The 19,459-nt window shown below is 38.3% G+C and overlaps 1 protein-coding gene across 2 annotated transcripts in view; it reads left to right on the top strand.

Annotated features, from left to right (window-relative positions):
- Positions 1-19,459, top strand: part of UNC5D (unc-5 netrin receptor D) — a 254,033-nt gene that overhangs the window by 213,104 nt on the left and 21,470 nt on the right. For both annotated transcript variants that reach the window (XM_053465189.1, XM_053465190.1), the window contains 4 exons: positions 7,989-8,073; positions 13,208-13,376; positions 14,236-14,463; positions 18,794-18,943. In XM_053465189.1, coding sequence (XP_053321164.1) covers positions 7,989-8,073; positions 13,208-13,376; positions 14,236-14,463; positions 18,794-18,943 — 632 coding nt within the window. The remainder of the gene's footprint in view (positions 1-7,988; positions 8,074-13,207; positions 13,377-14,235; positions 14,464-18,793; positions 18,944-19,459) is intronic.

Here is a 19,459-nt window from a genome sequence, read left to right as displayed (position 1 = left end):
TACCAAACAGGTGTAAGCATGCTGCAAGAAACAGTGTATTGGCTGTACAATGTATACAAAAAACAAAAACTGTCTTTATTTGCACAATTTTATTTTAGTTTATATACTCGCCAGTATAGATCTTTTGATTCATTATTTGGATGTTTATTCAGTAAAGCAGGAGTTTCCAGGTGAGTTTGCAGGAGCGTTAAGTCCCTAAACGCCACTATGAATTATTTGGTGCCCGCTCAGTCCGCCATGGTTGGCCCTTCATACTGCATATTAAAGTTTATTAGTTACTGCAAAACTCGCGCTCTATAATAACCCCCAGTCAATGTTTTGGGCACATAGACAACCTCTGCGGAGCATGGGTAGGCCATCACATCAATGAATAAATATAGAAAATGTATGTTCCTTGTGTTCTGAGTCTGATCTAAGATTTGTGCCGCCTGCAGATGGATAGTCGGTTGATGTCTATCCTAGTTAAAGCAAACACATTTGTCAGATTTCAACTCCAGTAAAACTGATCTGAAAGTTTTGGGATTGTTATTCATTAATCTCTCCATCTGTAAATCTATTTTCCCCTCTAATTAATTTTTCTAAAGCTTTTTTTGCTTACATATTTTTAATTAATGGCATTTTGCGGATATTCTTTTGGTTTTCAACATGGTGACCCTGTTAGAAACATGTTCAATTTTGTTTTTCCTCAGTACATATTCATCATTGTTTTCATCTTATACAAGGTATGTTTCCGAATGAAACATCAAATCAGATTGCGGGATTTAATCCTTTTATATTTTCACGAATGATTTAGATTTTATTAGACTTGAGGACATTTTTCACCTCCTGTGTCTTTGTGATTTCTCACAGGCCGCTGTTTACACATTTTCCGCATTTCCAAATGTTACATTTAGGTGAAATTTAGCTTCCATATTGCATTCAGCTTACACACGACAGATATTTTATGAAAAATAAAAGGAGAAAAATGTTTGGATGTCAGCAAGGTGAGGTGGCCATTGATGTACCATCTGCTTTGGACTACGAGATCCTGTCATCTTGATCTACCTGCTGGCATGAAAAAGTATTTGGTTGACTGAGCCAGGCAGGCGATTTTGAGTCCATGATATCTAGCGTTCTGTCTCTAAATATTATTTTGTGTCAAACAAGACAGATACACATTGCCTATACAGCTCAAACTATAATACAAACATATTGTATTAGCACCCATTTATTATAATTGTAACCTCTTCAGAAGCATCATCTTTCACATTAACGTGGCATATGCAAGGCCATTTCTACCAAATGGTGCATAGAAAGTACTCTTCTGTACCTAGATTTTTACTAATCCTTTTTGTCCTTTTCAGTAGACATAACGCAGTTTTTTTTCCAGCATAATTCTAGAGTGAGATTCATTGAACATCTGGAAACAAATATATTGTATTTTGTCAACTGTATACAACAGAAACAGTATGTTCTCTAATATTCCCCCAGTCACAATGAGAACCCCGCAGGGAAGGAGCGATAAGGTTTGATTTTGTGCAGGTGTCAAAAAAAAAAGAAATAACGATAAAAAAGAAGAGTGAACATAACAAAACAATCCTAACGAAGCTGTAAAGCTCAGTGATTGGGAGGGGAGCAAGATAGCTGCTCAAAGCGTGAGAGCCCAGGGAGCAGACATTTAGAACGCACAATTGTTAGACAATTAAATCCAACAGGGGTGCAGGAGGAGTATGTTTTTTAGGCATGTTGGATGCAGAATGGGTGTGGAGTAGGAGGCAGACAGGCTGAAGCCCAGCGCTCGATTAGGGCTAGCAGCCAGCCAACAGGCCTGCCGTGGAAGAAGTCATAAGAGATTTACCCACTCGATGAATCACACACGATAGAACTCAACAATAAAATAATATGTCTTGTATTTGAAAAAAACACACGCTATAGAGAAGATATCAACATATTACATGCTATATAGAGCTGGAGACAGACACATTTGTAGGCAAATAAAAAAAGGAAAATTACCATAGAAATTCCTGATCTCGAGACATTACAAATTGCAGTACATGAGTGGGGGGGTTTTCCAGAACCCCACTGGAAATTTACATGCAACTGGACAGATAGACAGGCAGATAGGTGGGCAATTAGGGAAATGGCATTACATTAATAACCCCTATGTAGTGCAATATACAATGCTTAAGATAACAAGATAAAACTGCTTGTATTATAACATGCTATTCTCATTTCATGCCCCTCAGTAAAAAATATTATATTAAACTAAATTGAAGAAAAAAATCCATGTTAGTTCGATATAAAGGCATCATTCTGTATTACAGTAATCTTTTTTTCTTCTTCAATTAACACTACTGGACTATATAACACGAAGCTTGCTTCTAAACTGATGGTCAATCATATTCAGTCGCTCCGATATACTGAAACTCATACATAAATGGGCTGCGGATGGCAGTGCAAACTGATACGAAGATCAGGGACTGAAATATTGGTTTCAAATCACCATGTTAATGCTGCTAGCAGATCCGCTTTGTCATAATGATGCAGACAATAAAACCAGCATCTATCATGTGGCACCTTCCAAAAAAAAAGGCCTTGCTGTTACAAGTGATCTATGAATGCAGAATGAGACTGGTGTCAGGATTAAGAGAGACGCGCGCTGCCGTTTTCTACTCATAGTGAGACCTGACTAAGGGAATATGTTACATTGTTTTAAATGGAAAAAAAAAAGAAAAAGAAAAAAAAAAAATATATATATATATATATGAATCCTTGAAAAAAGCTGCCTGCACCAGTAATTGAATCCTAATCTACCAATGCTACTTATATTAGCCTAAAGTAATACGTTAAGGACACAGAAGTGATAGGTCTACGCAGAAGTCAGTTAGTATATACAGAATATTCTGCCTCGTTAGGTAAAAAAAATCAATTGTAACTGCTTATGGGCTTCTGCACTTTCTTTTTACCTATTGTTCTGTGCCAAACACACACAACAAACACTGTTATAATTAGCTTAATACTTATTATATTTGTGTGTGTAAGATATATATTGCCTGGCTAATGTAATCCATGAAATTAAAAGCAAGAACTAGAAATGTATCATTATGGCCTTTTTTTGGTGGCGTAGGCTTGGAAAACACAGTTTAGTAAGTAGAGCCACAAGACCTTGAAAACAGAGACTGGTAAGTAAAATAGCGAAGAAGAATGTTGAAGAAGCAAAATCTGTATTGTTACGTGGTGATACTCTTTAACAAAGGTGGGCAAACTGGCTAGTTACTAAGAGACACAAAAAAACTGAGCCAACCTGTCCACCTGGTAAAGAAAAACTAGAAGGAAATGTATAAAAACCATAACAGAGAAGAGGAAGATGTTTTAAATCCTCCTTGTGCGGCAAGAAAGGCTCTATCCATGCCAGCTCTACCCATTAACCTTCTTGTAGCTAAAACCTACATCATTACTATCCAATCACTACATTATAAGTGCTTTCACTGTGCCAAGTCTTTAAATAAGAAACATTCTTTTTTTGTTCCTGACCCATGATACAACATTTTCTTTTTGTATGAAGCTATTTTTTGAAAATGATTACTTTGACCCACAGAGAAACATAAAGGAAAGAACTTATGTGCGACTACCAGGCTTCTGACCTGAAAATACAGCTAAGACTACGGAATATGTTTGTTCTTTTTTTTTTTTTTCTCTCTCCATTCTCTTTGTGCCATTATTCAATGTAAAAAACACGATGACTTGTTCAGCTGCCAGATCAAATAAAAGGCAGTCTTGGGTAACAGGTGTTCGGGTTAATCAAAGCTAGCTCATCGAATGACACAGCCGAGGAGAAGTGGCAGCTTCTTCTGGGGTCTACGGTGCCGCGCTATCAGTCACTAAACTCTGCGTACTGTTGGCCGTTCGCTTGGCTGAGCACTAAGCTGAATTTGATCGTTTCCAGGCTAATTTCAGATTCTTCTCAGGCTTGGAAGTAGCGAGGAAATAGATGGGATCTTGGAGATAGTATGGCACGTTCACAAGCAGGCAGTCTGCCCTTAACACATACTGCCCTTCAGACACGCCGTACGCGCAATGCTCCAGCGCCTAATGTGCAACTGCATTGAGAACACAGCTGGTTTAAAAAAATCAAACTGGATTGATTTTAACACAGCCTGGAGTTATTGGGTCCCATTCAAATGGATCATTTCCCTTTTCTTTGAGATTTCAGCTTCAAGAGGAAGTCACTCCAATATATATATAATATGTTATATGAATTACACATAGATACGTTGGCAGAGATTGAAAATGGCAGAAATCAATCACCCTCAGCCTTTGATGGCTCTCTCGGTTGATCCAGGAAAAACAAACAGAAAAATCAACTGAAAACATTTAATAATTTATTGCGGATGGAAAGGAAGAAAACAATCCTTTCAAAGTCATACATTTCTCTTTGAATACCCTTAAATAATGGTATACCCTTCTTCGTATAATAAAATAAGTAGAGCTATGGCTGGAGGCAGAAAGACAAATATGTCATGATAATAAAATAAACATTTCTCCTCCTCTGAGCTTACTGATACAGACCAATCAACCTATCATACGATGTTAGTCTTTTCAAGATAGATCAACCTTTATTGTATTTATCCAAACTCACTTGTGGAGCGGTATATTTAACATCAGGAACACATTTGCCATGACTGCTTAGCCAACGTGGCTTTATTCAGCCATTGGGTCAGTGACTTACAACCTGCATCCAGATATTCTCTTAGGATGGCCGTGACCCTTCATGCCAAGGTGTTGTTAGTACATAACATTCAAAAAACAACTTTGCAGCTGACGCCTCCCAAGTGCTCCAAGAGAAGACACTCTGCTGTGACTACATAGGAAATAAAGCACAAAACGTTTAATACAAGCAGCTCCAAACTGATTTGTGCATTCAGATTCATATGAATTTCAATGTTAACAAAATTTGCCCATTTTGTAAAATTATACGAATCTCCTAAAATGAAGAGGGACCCAACAAAATACATGAAATTAAGCAAACCCCTCATGCTCTCTCACAATATCACTCACTCTCTACAACACTCCCACTGAATGTCTGTCTACCCTCCCTACCGCTTCTGTGTCCCTGTCTCCTTGCCGCACAGCTCCACTTCTTCTCTGGCATCTTCATGCTCTTCTTTCTTCTTTCTTTGTCCGCTGCTCCTTGTAGGACAATATTATCTTTTAGAAAGAGCAAAAAAGACAATTCAACACGCAACACCCCTGTTAGGCAGTCCACCCTAACATTTGTGATAGAATTATGACCCTACCGGTAACCTTATATGAATTAAAAACCCTCAACATAACTATTCTAAATAAAGGATTTTTTCAGACATTTCTGTACCCTTTAATCCACTTTCTGAAGGCTTAAAGGGTACACACATCAAGTAAGACGTTAACTCAAAAAGAGAGATCAACTTAAGGGGATGTAAGCCCAGCATAGAAATCTTATCCCGCACACAAAGAAGCAGCGATTATGTTCACAGCGTGATAACGGATTTATAGGTTCACCTTTTTAAAGGTTTAAAGGCAGAGGTTTTAACTTGCGTGCTATATACGCTAGATCTAAAAGGTGCTACGTATACATATCATTGACTTTGCCTCAGCTACGCTCACCTAAGAACATATAACAGGGATTTTTTTTAAATGTGATCCCCTGCGGCAGCTGTCTGATGATGAATGGGTTCATTTTGAGTTTGGTGACCTCAGAATAATGGATGATTAACTGTATCACAATATGCAAATCAGGCTGGGTATAAAAACATGCATTTAAAATAATTACTGAGTCTGGCTACATCTGTATGTCACGTACATATAGCTAGATTCATGATTTTTAACTGATGTTCTACGATTTTTCTGCCATGCATTTCTTTACAAAATGAAAAAGCTCATTAGGCTACAACTTCCAGCATGGAAAGTTAGAAGTGTCCTTCGGTGGAATATAAGGAGCTAATGTCCAGGGGTGTAACTTTGAAAGTCACCCAGGGACAGATTCAAGTCTGCTCCGAGTTCCTGGTTTTTAAGAAGTGACATCAGATGCTGGACCATGATGTCACAATATGATGTTCTTCTTATGGTCGAGGGGGGGGCAGGGGACAGGCCAATTAAGGGCAAGATCTGCCCGGTTCTAAGAAATGGTGGTGTCATCCAAAATCCCTGCTAGTTTTGCTGCTGTTTAGCGCTATTCCTGTGTCTGTATTATGACTGGCCTCTTTAATATTTCATCTAACCTCTCTCTCTCCTGACACTGTTCCACCAGAGTCTGTCACATCCATTCACACCACCAAGTCCAAACCTGGTTCAATTTATATCAATACTTTCGGAGATGTTCATGTAGCACAAGAACACCAAACACTCTGAATATTAGCATCAGAGAATGTGCTTAGGAAGTAAAAGTGTTGTGTTACAAATGCCAGCACTGTCCATACTTTTAATGAAGAGGATCACATACCATTAAGAAGGTCAATCTGGGAGTTGGAGGCTACTAAATGTATGACGTGTACACCTCTTTGGCTAGAAAAGAGTTAACAGAGATGCATACTGTAGTAAAATCAAAAGCTACAGGCAAATGAATTAATGCTTTACTAAAATGTCATTATAGATATATATATACATATATATGGAGTAATCATAACGAGAGATTAAAAACCGTTGAGGAATAATGCCCAGGACACTGTATTGATCAGATGAGATAATTTGTATTGACGATTTTAGTTCACGTAGGAATTTGTCATGTATGATAACATTATTGTAATTGCCAGCTAACACTGAAATAATATTCGCAAACATATATTGACATAATGTATAGTGCACAGGGAAAATCCATAGTTTACTGCGGAAGGGTCATTTCTGGAAATATTGAATAACATGATGCATTTTTACAAACTTGGATGCCTCGTGTATGGTTAATAGGGGTTATTGTTCACCCTGCTGGCTTTGTGTTTTACTGTAAATGCATGCCAGACAGAAAATGGTAGATTTTCGAGACGACTGTATTAAACTGTACTACAAAACCACATATCAGGTAACGAATTTAGAAACGTCATAATAGTAAGCAATGCAAACCAACAAATAACACCAATTTTCCGATAAAAAAGTAACCAAATGCAGGGTATATTTATCCGTACATAATTGTCCCACTCCCACCCATGTAGAAACCCTTACACATCACACCTTAGTGCCCAACACAAAAGATCACTATGATCACTAAGTAGACACACTGGCCATAAGCTTAACTCGCTTGGGAGTGCCGGTGGTGGAGTACCCCATGACTTCGCCATTTGGCGAGTGACGTTCCGTGCACCAGTCATGGAGAAGCACTGTGCATTTCTATCGGTTTTACCATAGCCTAAAATGGCACAGCGAGGAACCCAAAGGTTTTCTCTGAGAGGAGGACTGGACTGGCCATTAAACTCGTTAAAATGAAGATTTAATCTCATGACTAACTTCATGATAATTCAACTCTTTGTGAACACACTCAATAGCATACCATAGGAGCAATATGGCACGTTCCATCTGCTCATTTGTTCCTACAAGCTGTAAGCTCTCAAACCATTCTTGGTCCTTGTCTTATATTAACTATTTGCCATACTATTCTGTCCTACATATTCTGTATCGTTCTGTACTACATCTTCTGGACCGCCATTCCATTTATGAAAACTTTCTAACATTACTCATTCTCCATGTTATACAAAGATCACAAAATTAAACCACTCATTTAATGTTACGTCAATAGATGAATATTTATCAATACCTCATCAAATGGATTACTGGGATCTATACATATGACACATATTTAAAAGATTAGGTATTGTGCTCCTAACACATTGCAATTAAAATCTGACAATATTTGAATTATTTTTGTATTATTATTAGAATTAGTACACTTATAAAAAAAAGTCAGGAATGTCTTCTCATTCACAGTGTTTTTTTGATGCCAGAACCTTAATTCGGTCTCTAAACTTTTCCTTGTTATTTTTCAGGGGTGAGTCTGTTGATCCCACATGAGGCGATTGCAGAAGACAACTCCTGGGAAATCTATCTGTCAGTCAATCAAGGGGAACCAAGGTAAAGTGAATGATAGGCATCAGGAAATGGAAGCAAAGTACTTAAACTGCAATGAAAAAATGCTTCTTTGTTTCAGGTCAGTGATACAGAGTGATTGGTATGGGAGCCTCTTGTGGCTTTTGTTGGATAGCAAGGCAAGCCGTTTTATAAAGGCTAGAACAGCATTCTGAGTTAATTCACTGTAATAGAAGTAAAAATTCTCTGCGAGACGGAATCCAAAGGATTTCAGCTCATGCCTTTCATTCCGACGCTGTATATATTTACCGATTCATCCGTTATATATGTCCTTCCATTCTCCAAATGCCACTTATATGTTATGTGGCCGGACTATTCCCTTTTGCTAACTGAACAACGTGAGCACAAAAGACTATCCATTCCATAAAATATCTTACTGGATTCCAGTTATACGCAGTTTTTGTTCTGGTCATTTAAGATACAAAGTTCCACTAACAGTCAATAAATAGTTCTGTTCTACATGCAAAATTCATTCCACCAAATTATTTTTATTTATTTTATCGTTCTCCTGATCTAGTTCAGGAGTTCCTTTTTCAGTACTGTTAAAACCTCATTTGGCCCTTGGTCTTGTCTTATAAGCATGATACCCTTATGCATACCCCATGAATTCCCTTTCCTCGTTGAGATCGTTCTACTTATCCACCACCCCGACATCACGAACGACATCTCCCAATAACCTTTATTCAAAGAACATGGAGACCTAGACCTTCTAGCTTTTAGACCAGTATGAAAATAGTTATAAATTAAATAATTTCAGTTTACATTTGAAGGTAGAGCCTTCCTTTTCAAACAGTGTTTCACACAAACTGGTTCAGACTGGGCTTCTCAAGAATATGGCAACTGAGACAAGAAGGTCATATTAAATTTTCGGTAAAGTAATATGTTTTTTTTCGAAGTTACTGTATTGCCAAAGACCAATTTCCTACTCCCTTGTTCCAAAGGCAAACATCTCTCCACATTTTGAGGGATCCTGCCTAATAATATTAATGTCCCCTCCACTTATTGATCCGTCACTCTCACAAGTCATCATCCTCTCTCTAACCGAGCCTGCGGGTTCCCACATGACTACTTTCATTGCCAAAAAAAAAGCAATTGAAAAGTTGGAACAGGAATCAGCTGGAAAAACATATGGTTTGAACAGATTCGATGGCTGTTTATTTTGTAAAATGCCATGATGACTTTTAACTCTACCGCTGACATCTTTAAATCTTTACAAAAAAAAAAAGTCCCTGCTCTCTCCAGTCCCTGAATTGGGTACTTCTAGATGAAAAAGAATATTTGTACGATTAACTAATGAAACAATGCGTTCATAAAATTAATTTCGCTTATTGATATATGATCATCTCCTATTTATCGCCATATAGAGTCAATTGTGTGCCTTTTTTCGGCATTGATTGTCCCACTGAATCCCATCCCAAATACCTCGGTCCCTCGTTCTCTCCTGATGCCTTCTTTTCTAGGTGCTCAGGATGTTTGCTGGGTATAAGAGTATCAGAGCGTTCCAGAGCCCTAAACGTAAACATAAAGTGTATAAAAAGCAGAAAATGTGTTTATACCTGGAATTCTGTAAATAAAATCCTTAAACGCCTTACCTTTGCTCACAAAGTCCCATTAAAAGTCTCTGTATATGGCTGCCCCTTACCCTAATGCTACCTCCAGTCATATTAGACGTATGTTTCAGGATTATGCTGAAATTTGTGGATTATCTCTCAATTTCAGTTCCTTCTCGACACTGTATATTTAGATAGCAATACACACATACACGCACAGCACATCTTTCAATGGCAACATCCTCGCCAGCCAAAACCCACAGCAGCATCTGTGTACATGAAAGATGTTGACTCCAATTGCTTATCAGTCCCACAATTCAGTCCATTCGCCTCTTCATTAAATTAAGACAGGCCTTCAAACTGTTCCCATCTGGACAAATCCAGACAAGGCCGCGATAAGGACACAATGTTTCCTTTTTTTTCAAAGAAGCTGTCTAGGATAAGAGCACTCCTTATTTATTTTTTGATTCTGAACGTCTGCTATATGGATTAACTGAATTACACCCCAACGGCTGTCACCCTGGAGTAAGGAGAGATTATTTTTAATATCAAGCATCTGACAAACCTATCTGTAGCAAAACAGAAAAACACAGGGCGATAGGTTCACATACATCCAGAGAGAATACAGCAGAAAAGGCCTAATCAAGAAGTCAATTTTCCAAAATACGTATGAAAAGAATATAAAGAGAATAAAAATCAGAAAGGTTATACGGAAAACATGTTTCAGTTGCTTTAATCTTTGCATTAAAGAGGCACAGCAAAATCCATTAGAAAGGACCTTGAGAATACCTACATTTGTCTGTCGGTACTTATCATCTCGTTTATAAACCACATGAAATAGTTGCAGAACACACAATTAAACATGAATTTAAGTTTTCTTCTGCACACAAGTCCAAAACTGAGATATACATTTACACTATTGTCTGAGATAAACTCAAAATGACTAGCTATTATTTTGGAAAATAGCAAATACTAAGCTAAGGTTTGTACTCAAGGAGGACTTTTGGGGCCAAGTCCAAATGAATGCTTATGTGAGTCTACCTGATGATGGTGGGTTCTAAGGCATAGTCTACCTGATGATGGTAGGTTCTAAGGCATAGTCTACCTGATGATGGTAGGTTCTAAGGCATAGTCTACCTGATGATGGTAGGTTCTATGGCATAGTCTACCTGATGATGGTAGGTTCTAAGGCATAGTCTACCTGATGATGGTAGGTTCTAAGGCATAGTCTACCTGATGATGGTAGGTTCTAAGGCATAGTCTACCTGATGATGGTAGGTTCTAAGGCATAGTCTACCTGATGATGGTAGGTTCTAAGGCATAGTCTACCTGATGATGGTGGGTTCTAAGGCATAGTCTACCTGATGATGGTAGGTTTTCAAAGATAGTACTAAGGCATAGTTAGTAAAATTTTAAGGTGTTTTGCTAACACGTGGTCAGATAAGATAAGAGGTAGATAACTGTGAAGTATGGGTAAGTGTAAATTGAGGGGCACAAGGCTTAGTTCCTCATTTACAAACAAGAAAACATCCAATAACCAAAGCATAAGGCATAGCTCTAAATATCTTAAATCATGGAGAACACAGATATTTGTTTGTAATCTTGGAAATTAATGAGTTACTACCATTGTATTATATAATATAATCTCTAAAACTTGATTTGGTGGGGCTGTTTAGATATGATATCACTTAGACTTGATTAAGATGAATTACAGTGGAATAAGAATGTATCTAGTCAGTAGGATACAGATGAATTACGGGTGCTTTTTTCGTAGGATTCTAGATATTACAAGCCTGCATGATGTGTCTAGGTATTTCTGTCTGCTAGCCCTCGTGACTTTTATTACTGAAGAATACATAAAATGATCCTTTACAGTTCTTCCACAACAAAAACTGGGATCTTCCTCTAAATACTTTGCTGCTTCTTTATTGAAGACACTGCCTGACCCAGCATTTAAACATTAAGAAGAGTACTTAGAAGGGGGACATATCAGACCTGCTGAGTAGATTGTAATATCCCTGTTAGTTCCATAAATGTAATATAAACTGCAACGAATTCAGATTTCTGTAATCAATACAGCTGTGAACCCAATACTTCCTCTCATTTTATCAGCATACCTATCTATTCACCTTTATCAGTCTTCCTATCTGTTACAGTCTCCATTTCTAATGTGTTTGCTATTTTCTTCTAGGTTGACTTCATACTGGTTTCACCTCCCACCCTCTAGTTATCCTCTTTCCCTTTCTCCAAGTATCTGACCTTCTTTATATTCTGTGTGGCTCCATTAATGGTCCTATGGGACATCTTCAGAATTTCATGTTTCTTGAATGGGACCTAATGGGTTTTTAGCACCTGTCTTGATTTAAAAGCTTTTACTAATGAAAAAGGTGAAGAAGTAAACCTCCATTAAATGGTTACCAACACAGGAGGCCAAACAATCCCCAAACACCATTTGTGTGTCTTCACATTTATACATTCAACGCTTTTAAGATGGCAACCCCCAAGGGCAATGCTGTCTGCATCTGCCTAAAAGCATATACATTACATAGTATTGCATTTTACCCTTGCGCATCTATGATATATATACCATTTGGCTTGAATGGACCACAAGTTAAAGTACTGTAAGCTATTCATAAAATAAAAGGCTGCTATAGCTATTTGACAGTTTCAATTAATTGAAAATAAAGTAATTGGCGGTTTGTGTAGTCTATCCAGAACATAAGTGTGTGGCTGCCACACAGCTATATTCTATAAAGGTCAAAGCAGCTGGCATAAGAGTGCAATGGGTGGCCATATGTATCATATACTGATTTATTGGCTGCTGTCCACAAGGTGTTGGCGGCAGCCCAGATAGTTGCATCTATTTTGTATCAATAATGAATAAACAAAAAATTAATTAAATATGAAATACAAATTGCAAATAAACATAAAAAAAGTTTTCCAGGTCAGCTGTGGCACACAATTTGTTTCACCTTATTGGCGCTTCTACCTGGCGTACATTATTTAATTGTTGATCTATACAGCACCTTCATATATATATATATAGCGATGCAAGCAGGCTGTTCTTTCATTGGCTGCCATGTATTAAGCCTGCCGGATTTACACTCTTTCTGCAAGATGGCTTTGGTTATCCAGCTGTCAAAGAAGTTAATCCGTAGATGAGCATGCCAAGTTCGCCCTACCAATGCCAGTTTTCAAAATCCGTATTGGACTTCTAAAGACTGTTGCTTTAACGTCAGAGTATAGTTTTGGCTGGTACTTGGAGAAAAGGGGGAAAAAGTTAGGTGTCACTTTCGTCTTGCTATTAGAAGAGAGTAATATAATGGATTGTCATCAATTTGGTCCAAACCACATATTCATCCATCACTTGTATAAATCTTCTGGTATTACTGTAAGAGCCATACATTAAAACAACGACTGGCGTGATTATATGGAAGGAATTCTATTTGACTATGTCAGGGTTAAGCGAGTCCTCCAAGGAACAGAGAGAAAGGCACATGCAGTTGGCTTTAATGCTCTTGCTATCTCTTTGGGGTCACTGTTTTACTCTTGCTGTTTTTTGTTAAAAGTTTGCAGCTTGAAGGAGCCGAAGTTCTCCTGGGACCTGAAGTAACATGTGGTCCTAATGATGTGACCTTGTCAACTCCTGTGGCCTTAACAATCCCTCACTGCGCCGAGGTCAGCTGTGAACACTGGCATATCCGGCTGAAGAGAAGATCTCAACAGGGCAAATGGGAGGTAAGGGGCTCTCTGCCTCTCATACAATAACCTATTGAATTTAGAAACCCAGGTTCTGGTTCTTCATATCTAAACCCTGACGCACGATTGCTAAATCATTGCATACTATTTTATATGTTGTTTAATTTTTATGTTCAATGTGTTCTGGAGTCATTTGGCCATATTAAAACATTTTATGTATAGTCCTTGCCAGCTGTATACATATATATATATATATATATATATATATATATATATATATATATATATATATAATTTTAGTTCTTACTCATAGCACTCCCACCTGTCTCCAATTTGATCTGTAGTTCTATGTGTAGAGGAACCACATTTTTGGTGTTTTTTGGAGCTGCTTATCCTTTTTTACCTTGAGAGTCTTTTCTTCCCTTATTTTACATTTGACAATACTGCAAATGGCATCCTCTAATTATAAAAAAAAAAAAAAAGAAAAGAAAAAAGGTCAGGCGTATTCCTTGAAAAAATTGTTCATTACACAAGCGCCTCTTTTGGAGACACACAGTGTCAGGTTCATTGGTACCAATATTCTTGGCATATGCGGATTTTTGCATAATCTTAAATATTAGGAGATGATTTACTAAGTGGTAATAAAGGATTTTTCAGGATTTTTTTTCCTCCAACTTCTCACACTTAGCCAATGCCTCTCAGCAACTTTTAATGAGTACCTGCAAAGGCAAATATACCATATATTTAATCTATAAAGATTGATGGTATACAGTGTCCTATGATTCATAATTTCTAGTTATATTATACAAAATACATAGATATATGTATTTAAAGCAAACACAGAATTTAATTTTCAATGGAAAATAGAGCCAAAAATGATTTTATTTTTCTTCTACAGGAAGTGATGTCTACTGATGATGAAACCACATCATATTATTGCCTTTTGGACCCATTTGCTTGCCATATCTTGATAGACAGCTTCGGGACATATGCTTTGGTTGGGGAACCTCTCACTGACTGTGCCGTGAAGGAGCTCAAGGTGGCCGTGTTTGGCTGCATGTCCTGTAACTCTCTGGACTATAATCTGAGGGTCTACTGCATAGACAATACCCCGTGTGCGTTCCAGGTAAAGGAAATGTGACATCCTAAATCACTGTCAAGGAATGTGTGCATTTTAATGAAAATATAATCTACATTTCCCCTCTTTCACCCAGCTTAAAAAAACCATATGTTCTTACGAGCTAAACTTTGTAAGCAAAAGAATTCCAGTGTGTTATCAACCCTATCTCTATAGAGATACATTGTGGCCATGAGTCCCTCAGCTGACTCACTGACCTGTATATAAAATAACTGAAGAAACAAAGACATTAAAGGAGATTTCCGTGTAGATTTTGAGTAGAGAGGATGCGGATGATAACGTTATTTTACAATTACGTTAAATGTTTACATATAATGCAAATAAAACAAAACAAAAATTATTCTCCATCCCTATACTATACAGTATATGCTACACGTAACATTTTGCCCCGGGTTTTTCATTTAAAGGACAGGTCCCATGCGAAAGATATTTTTCTTTTGTTCTAATAAACTTCCTTTATCTGCAGATGTGGTGGCTGCCATTATTGTCAGTCATGTGATATGCTCAAACACCACACTACGCTGATTCTTTATGGCAGTGCTAATGAAGTCCATTCCGCCATAGAGGAATTGCTAGAATGTCTGTAACAATGAGACATTTTATTATTTACCATGGGCACTACGATAAGAAGTCAGGATGTTTGTCTAGTGGATTGGGCTGAGATAACAGATCTGTGACAAACACAGATGGCTAATATGCAGCTGAAAACATCATACTATGCAAAAACTAGAAGTGTTTTAACAGTAAAATAACACTATTTTGGAAATGTAATTTATAAACTGTAACTAGTAATAAAAGATATGAGTTCCCCTTTAAAGTACATACATTCATGCAATATAGTAATGTAGCTAATGTAGAAGAATAAAATTAAAAGGTCAGACACGCAAGGAAATTATAAGGTTAACTGCCCCAAACCTTTAAAATATCAACCTGCAGCTTACCAATTACACCTATATAGTGATTTTTGCACCGTCAGCTAATGGAAGGTATTAATGCTGGCTGTACTGCAAAGACGTGCTGCTTCTCTCTACTGTTCTTTAACAAAAAGCAGAAGGTGTAGACCTTCTGAAGCAGCAAGTGCAGGAAGCCACCGTATCAGAGATGTTCTGTCCAAAAGAAAATTTACCGTGCAGCAAACTAATCTGAGGTGGCACGGAAGCACTGACTGTGAACAAACAGACAGAGATCCACACTTCTGGGGCTTGCAAATTGTGCTCACTTTAAAGCGAAGACAAAAGGACAATGTTTCAATCTCATAAGGTTAACCATATGAAGGACAAATCCAAACTGCTCTTCCTTAGTGCCCCTGCGCTTGTAATAAAATAAATGTCAGAAGTCAGGTTCATGCACAATCCAACACTCCGGCTGCAAGACCACCATGTTCGGCCATTCCGAAGCTAGAAGCTTAAGTCGATGCCTGTGGATGGACTATTACAGTGGTTTAGTTAATAATAGCCCATAAGTTACTCCAACTCACATGAAAATAAACCACCATTTCAGCTCCCTAATCAATGGCATATATATATATATACTTACTATAGTGCTTGCTTCACATTTAACCCCAGAATTACCATTTCTCAAAATGGCATCTCCTTTCATGTAAAGTCCTTCTTAGTCACACGGGGGGGGGGGGAGCTGGGCTCTGTCTGTTCATGTCATATCTAGAAAGGAGTGGGGCTGCAGGATAGTATTGTGTGTCTAAAAAAAATAGACAAAACAGCGCTAACATGCATTAAATTATGTACATATCCATTTAAGAGTTTTCCAAAATCTGGCATTTTTGTTCTTAAATAGAATTTTAAAAGTGTACATATGGAAAGACAAATATACAGAACATCAGGAATATACCACCATCATTAAACAAAACGTTAACATTATAGTCACTCATACAATAAACCTTGTTATTAAAACATATTCATTTTAAACAGAATGGGCCATTAAGATAATTCCATTAATGAGTAACATGGATGGATTAGATCAAAATCCTAAATTATTCTTAAAATATTCATTTTCCCCGGCATCAAAAGAACCAATAGCTAAAGACTGGAAGGTTTCCTTGATCTTTTTTCCTTCCCTATTTAAAGTGCGGCTGGCAGCGATTGGTCTCGGCAGGTGCTGGCACACTGCAAACCCCCTGCCCTTCTTACTAAAGTGACCTGCAATTTGGAAAGATTTCTATTCTCTAACTCAAAGGGTGGCTCAAAAGACGCATTATTAGGAAAAATAGGATGCACTTTTCACGAGGTGCAAAATGCTGCCAGCTGACTGAGCGAGACTCCTGCTGTAACTAAATGCTTACTGCTGGTCGTTCGGACAGAAGGGCACAATCGGTGAACAGAGGAGCTGGATTTGTGATTAATTTTTTTTAGATTGTTTGTGACTTTGCAGAGAAAGACAGCGTCCCTAAACAATTAGCTCAGGTCTTGCTGTTGTTTTTGAAATGAATTGTAGCCGCACACACTTGTCCTTTCTGATGACAGTAGCAGACCAGGGAAACCGGTCTTTTGAAATAAGTACATCGGCTACAAGTCGTGATTTTTACGTGGACAGATGTGCATAGTGACTTGGTTCTAAGTGCCCACGTCACAAACGATTTGCTCAGCTCTTGATTGCATAATATCACATTGAGTTTGAAAAGGTACCCAAAGCAAAGATAAGAAGATAAATTGTATTTTTTGGGCATAGTTATACAGAGAGGGAGAGAGAGGCATTTTTCCACTATTCTGGGTAGCTGCCCCACTGTCCTTCCAGTCTCCTTGTGAAGCTAGCAACGCGAGGTGGCTATTCAGAAAAGGCATGTTGGAGGCCGCGGCTCACATCTCTCCCTATCACATGCTACACACCTCAACATTTTTTAAAGATTAAAAAATATGGAACATATAAACAAACCTTCCTGATCAGGAGGAAAATCAGCCAGTGACTTTTAGACCCTATAACGGGTATGTAGAATAATGGAACCCTCAAGAGGATATTGGACCAGATGCAGAAACACAAAGCAGGAACTAAAAAAACTAGGGTAGAGTCGAAGGGCGAGTCGGGTCAGAACCAAATTGCATAAGTCAAAACCAAATTGTCAGGAAAGCGTAATCGTAGGGCAGGCCAGGTCAGGATACCAACAGACGGACACTGAACTCAAGCCAAAGGAAGAGCCAGGAATACCCTGAATCATAGATGCAGTAGATAATACTAGGATGTCCACACCAACCAAGGGCAGTGAGTGGAAGGAAGACTCTGTACTTTTATAGGGTACCTCAGGGTTCATCTGGGGTCAACTAGGAAATAAAGTAGAAGAATTGGGCTCTGTCACATGATTCTCGTACATGCCACCCTCTCACAGTCACACATGTGCTTACGGCGAGTAAGGCCTGGACGTGGCCTACTCAATTAGTTGGGAGCCACATCCAGCGGTGCTTCGTGGGACCTCATGGCTGTGGAGATAAGTCGTAAGAAAAATATAGTGTGTGTATCCGGTAGGCAGCCACACACTATTATGTCAACCTCTTTTACTGATCTTAGTGGCCTCAATATCATTTACGGACTGGCCAAACGCCTGGTGGGCCAGTGACTAAAAGGCCTTGTGTGGCAGACATGGTCCTTTAGCGAGCAGCCGCAGGCGGGATTCACATGACCACACACTGTGAGAGAATAAAACTATATCATGCAACTCTCTCTATCGAGCTGGCCACCACAGGGACGCTTTCCTTTCCCAGTCCAGCCCTGGTGTAATAAGTTATTATTGTGGGACTGCAACTAATGCGTATACTAACCTCTGCTCATAAAATTAATGCATATGAATGGTTACTCCACTGTTTTTCTCTCACTTTGCCTCTGGTTCACTAGTTGGAGCAAAAAAAACAGAAACAGGACAGGAAATTCATTGATGCCGTTGATCTGCCCTCTTAGCCATAAATCTCAGCTTCCACAAAGCAAACCAATTACCCTAATTGAAAACCGAAAAGCTATAGGTATTTGAAAAACTCACATTGATCTAAGAATACCTCATTTTTCCCAGAGCCTCCACACCAAGTATATTTGACTGTTCTCTATTATCCAGGCTTATCTATTGGTTCTCTGCGATATGTAAGTGCGTAGACTAGATTAGAATTCAGCTGGTGTCCCATTACAGGAAAAGGCAGCTTGTGTAATAAATGTATGGTCCTAACACTAATAGCATTATTCTTTTGTCTTTATATCAGCTTTATAATCATTTAATATAGCTTGCCGAAGATGACATTACTAAAAATGCCACTCAGACACCTTCTAAAACTCTGTGGGTTCATCCTTTTTATTGATTTCTCTTTTTTTCCCCCTGCTGTAGGAAGTGCTTTCTGATGAGAGACATCAAGGTGGACAGCTTCTGGAGGAACCAAAGTTGCTTCATTTCAAGGGGAATACGTTTAGCATCCAGATATCTGTTCTTGACATCCCTCCCTTCCTCTGGAGGATCAAACCGTTTACTGCATGTCAGGTACAAAAATCATTTGTGTTTACTTTATAGATCTTTTCCCTCGACCCGCAGACGTTGTGAGCAATGAGCTGGACCTTTATTTTTACTTAATACACATTGATTAATAGCTAATGCATTTAGTGCTATGTGAAGGGTATCAGGTGTACGACAGTAACGATTGCAGAATACTCCAGAGGCCATCCACGTGTCTGATGCCAGGAGTCTTCTAACATCGCTTTACATCGCAGACAGGGGAAGATGTGCACATTTCCCTGCCTAAGCAATAATAAGATTGGTAATATCAGACTTAATTTGCCATCTAATCAAAAATTAGATAGCAGATCGTGTCCGCCACTTATAACAAAGCACCAGTGGAACGTCTGGCAAGGGTTGTGAATGAGAAAGTCAGTAACACAATCTCCAATCACCATTGGAACTAAACTATATATCTAAACAATATTGAATATCATATATTACCATGTGTGATATTTATTGTTGTTTTTGCATATACCGTATTTGCTCGATTATAAGACGAGG

This window comes from Spea bombifrons, chromosome 4 (assembly GCF_027358695.1).
Source record: "Spea bombifrons isolate aSpeBom1 chromosome 4, aSpeBom1.2.pri, whole genome shotgun sequence".
NCBI classification, from domain to species: domain Eukaryota; kingdom Metazoa; phylum Chordata; class Amphibia; order Anura; family Pelobatidae; genus Spea; species Spea bombifrons.
Note: the sequence above shows the minus strand (reverse complement) of the source record. Positions and strands in the feature narration are given on the sequence as shown.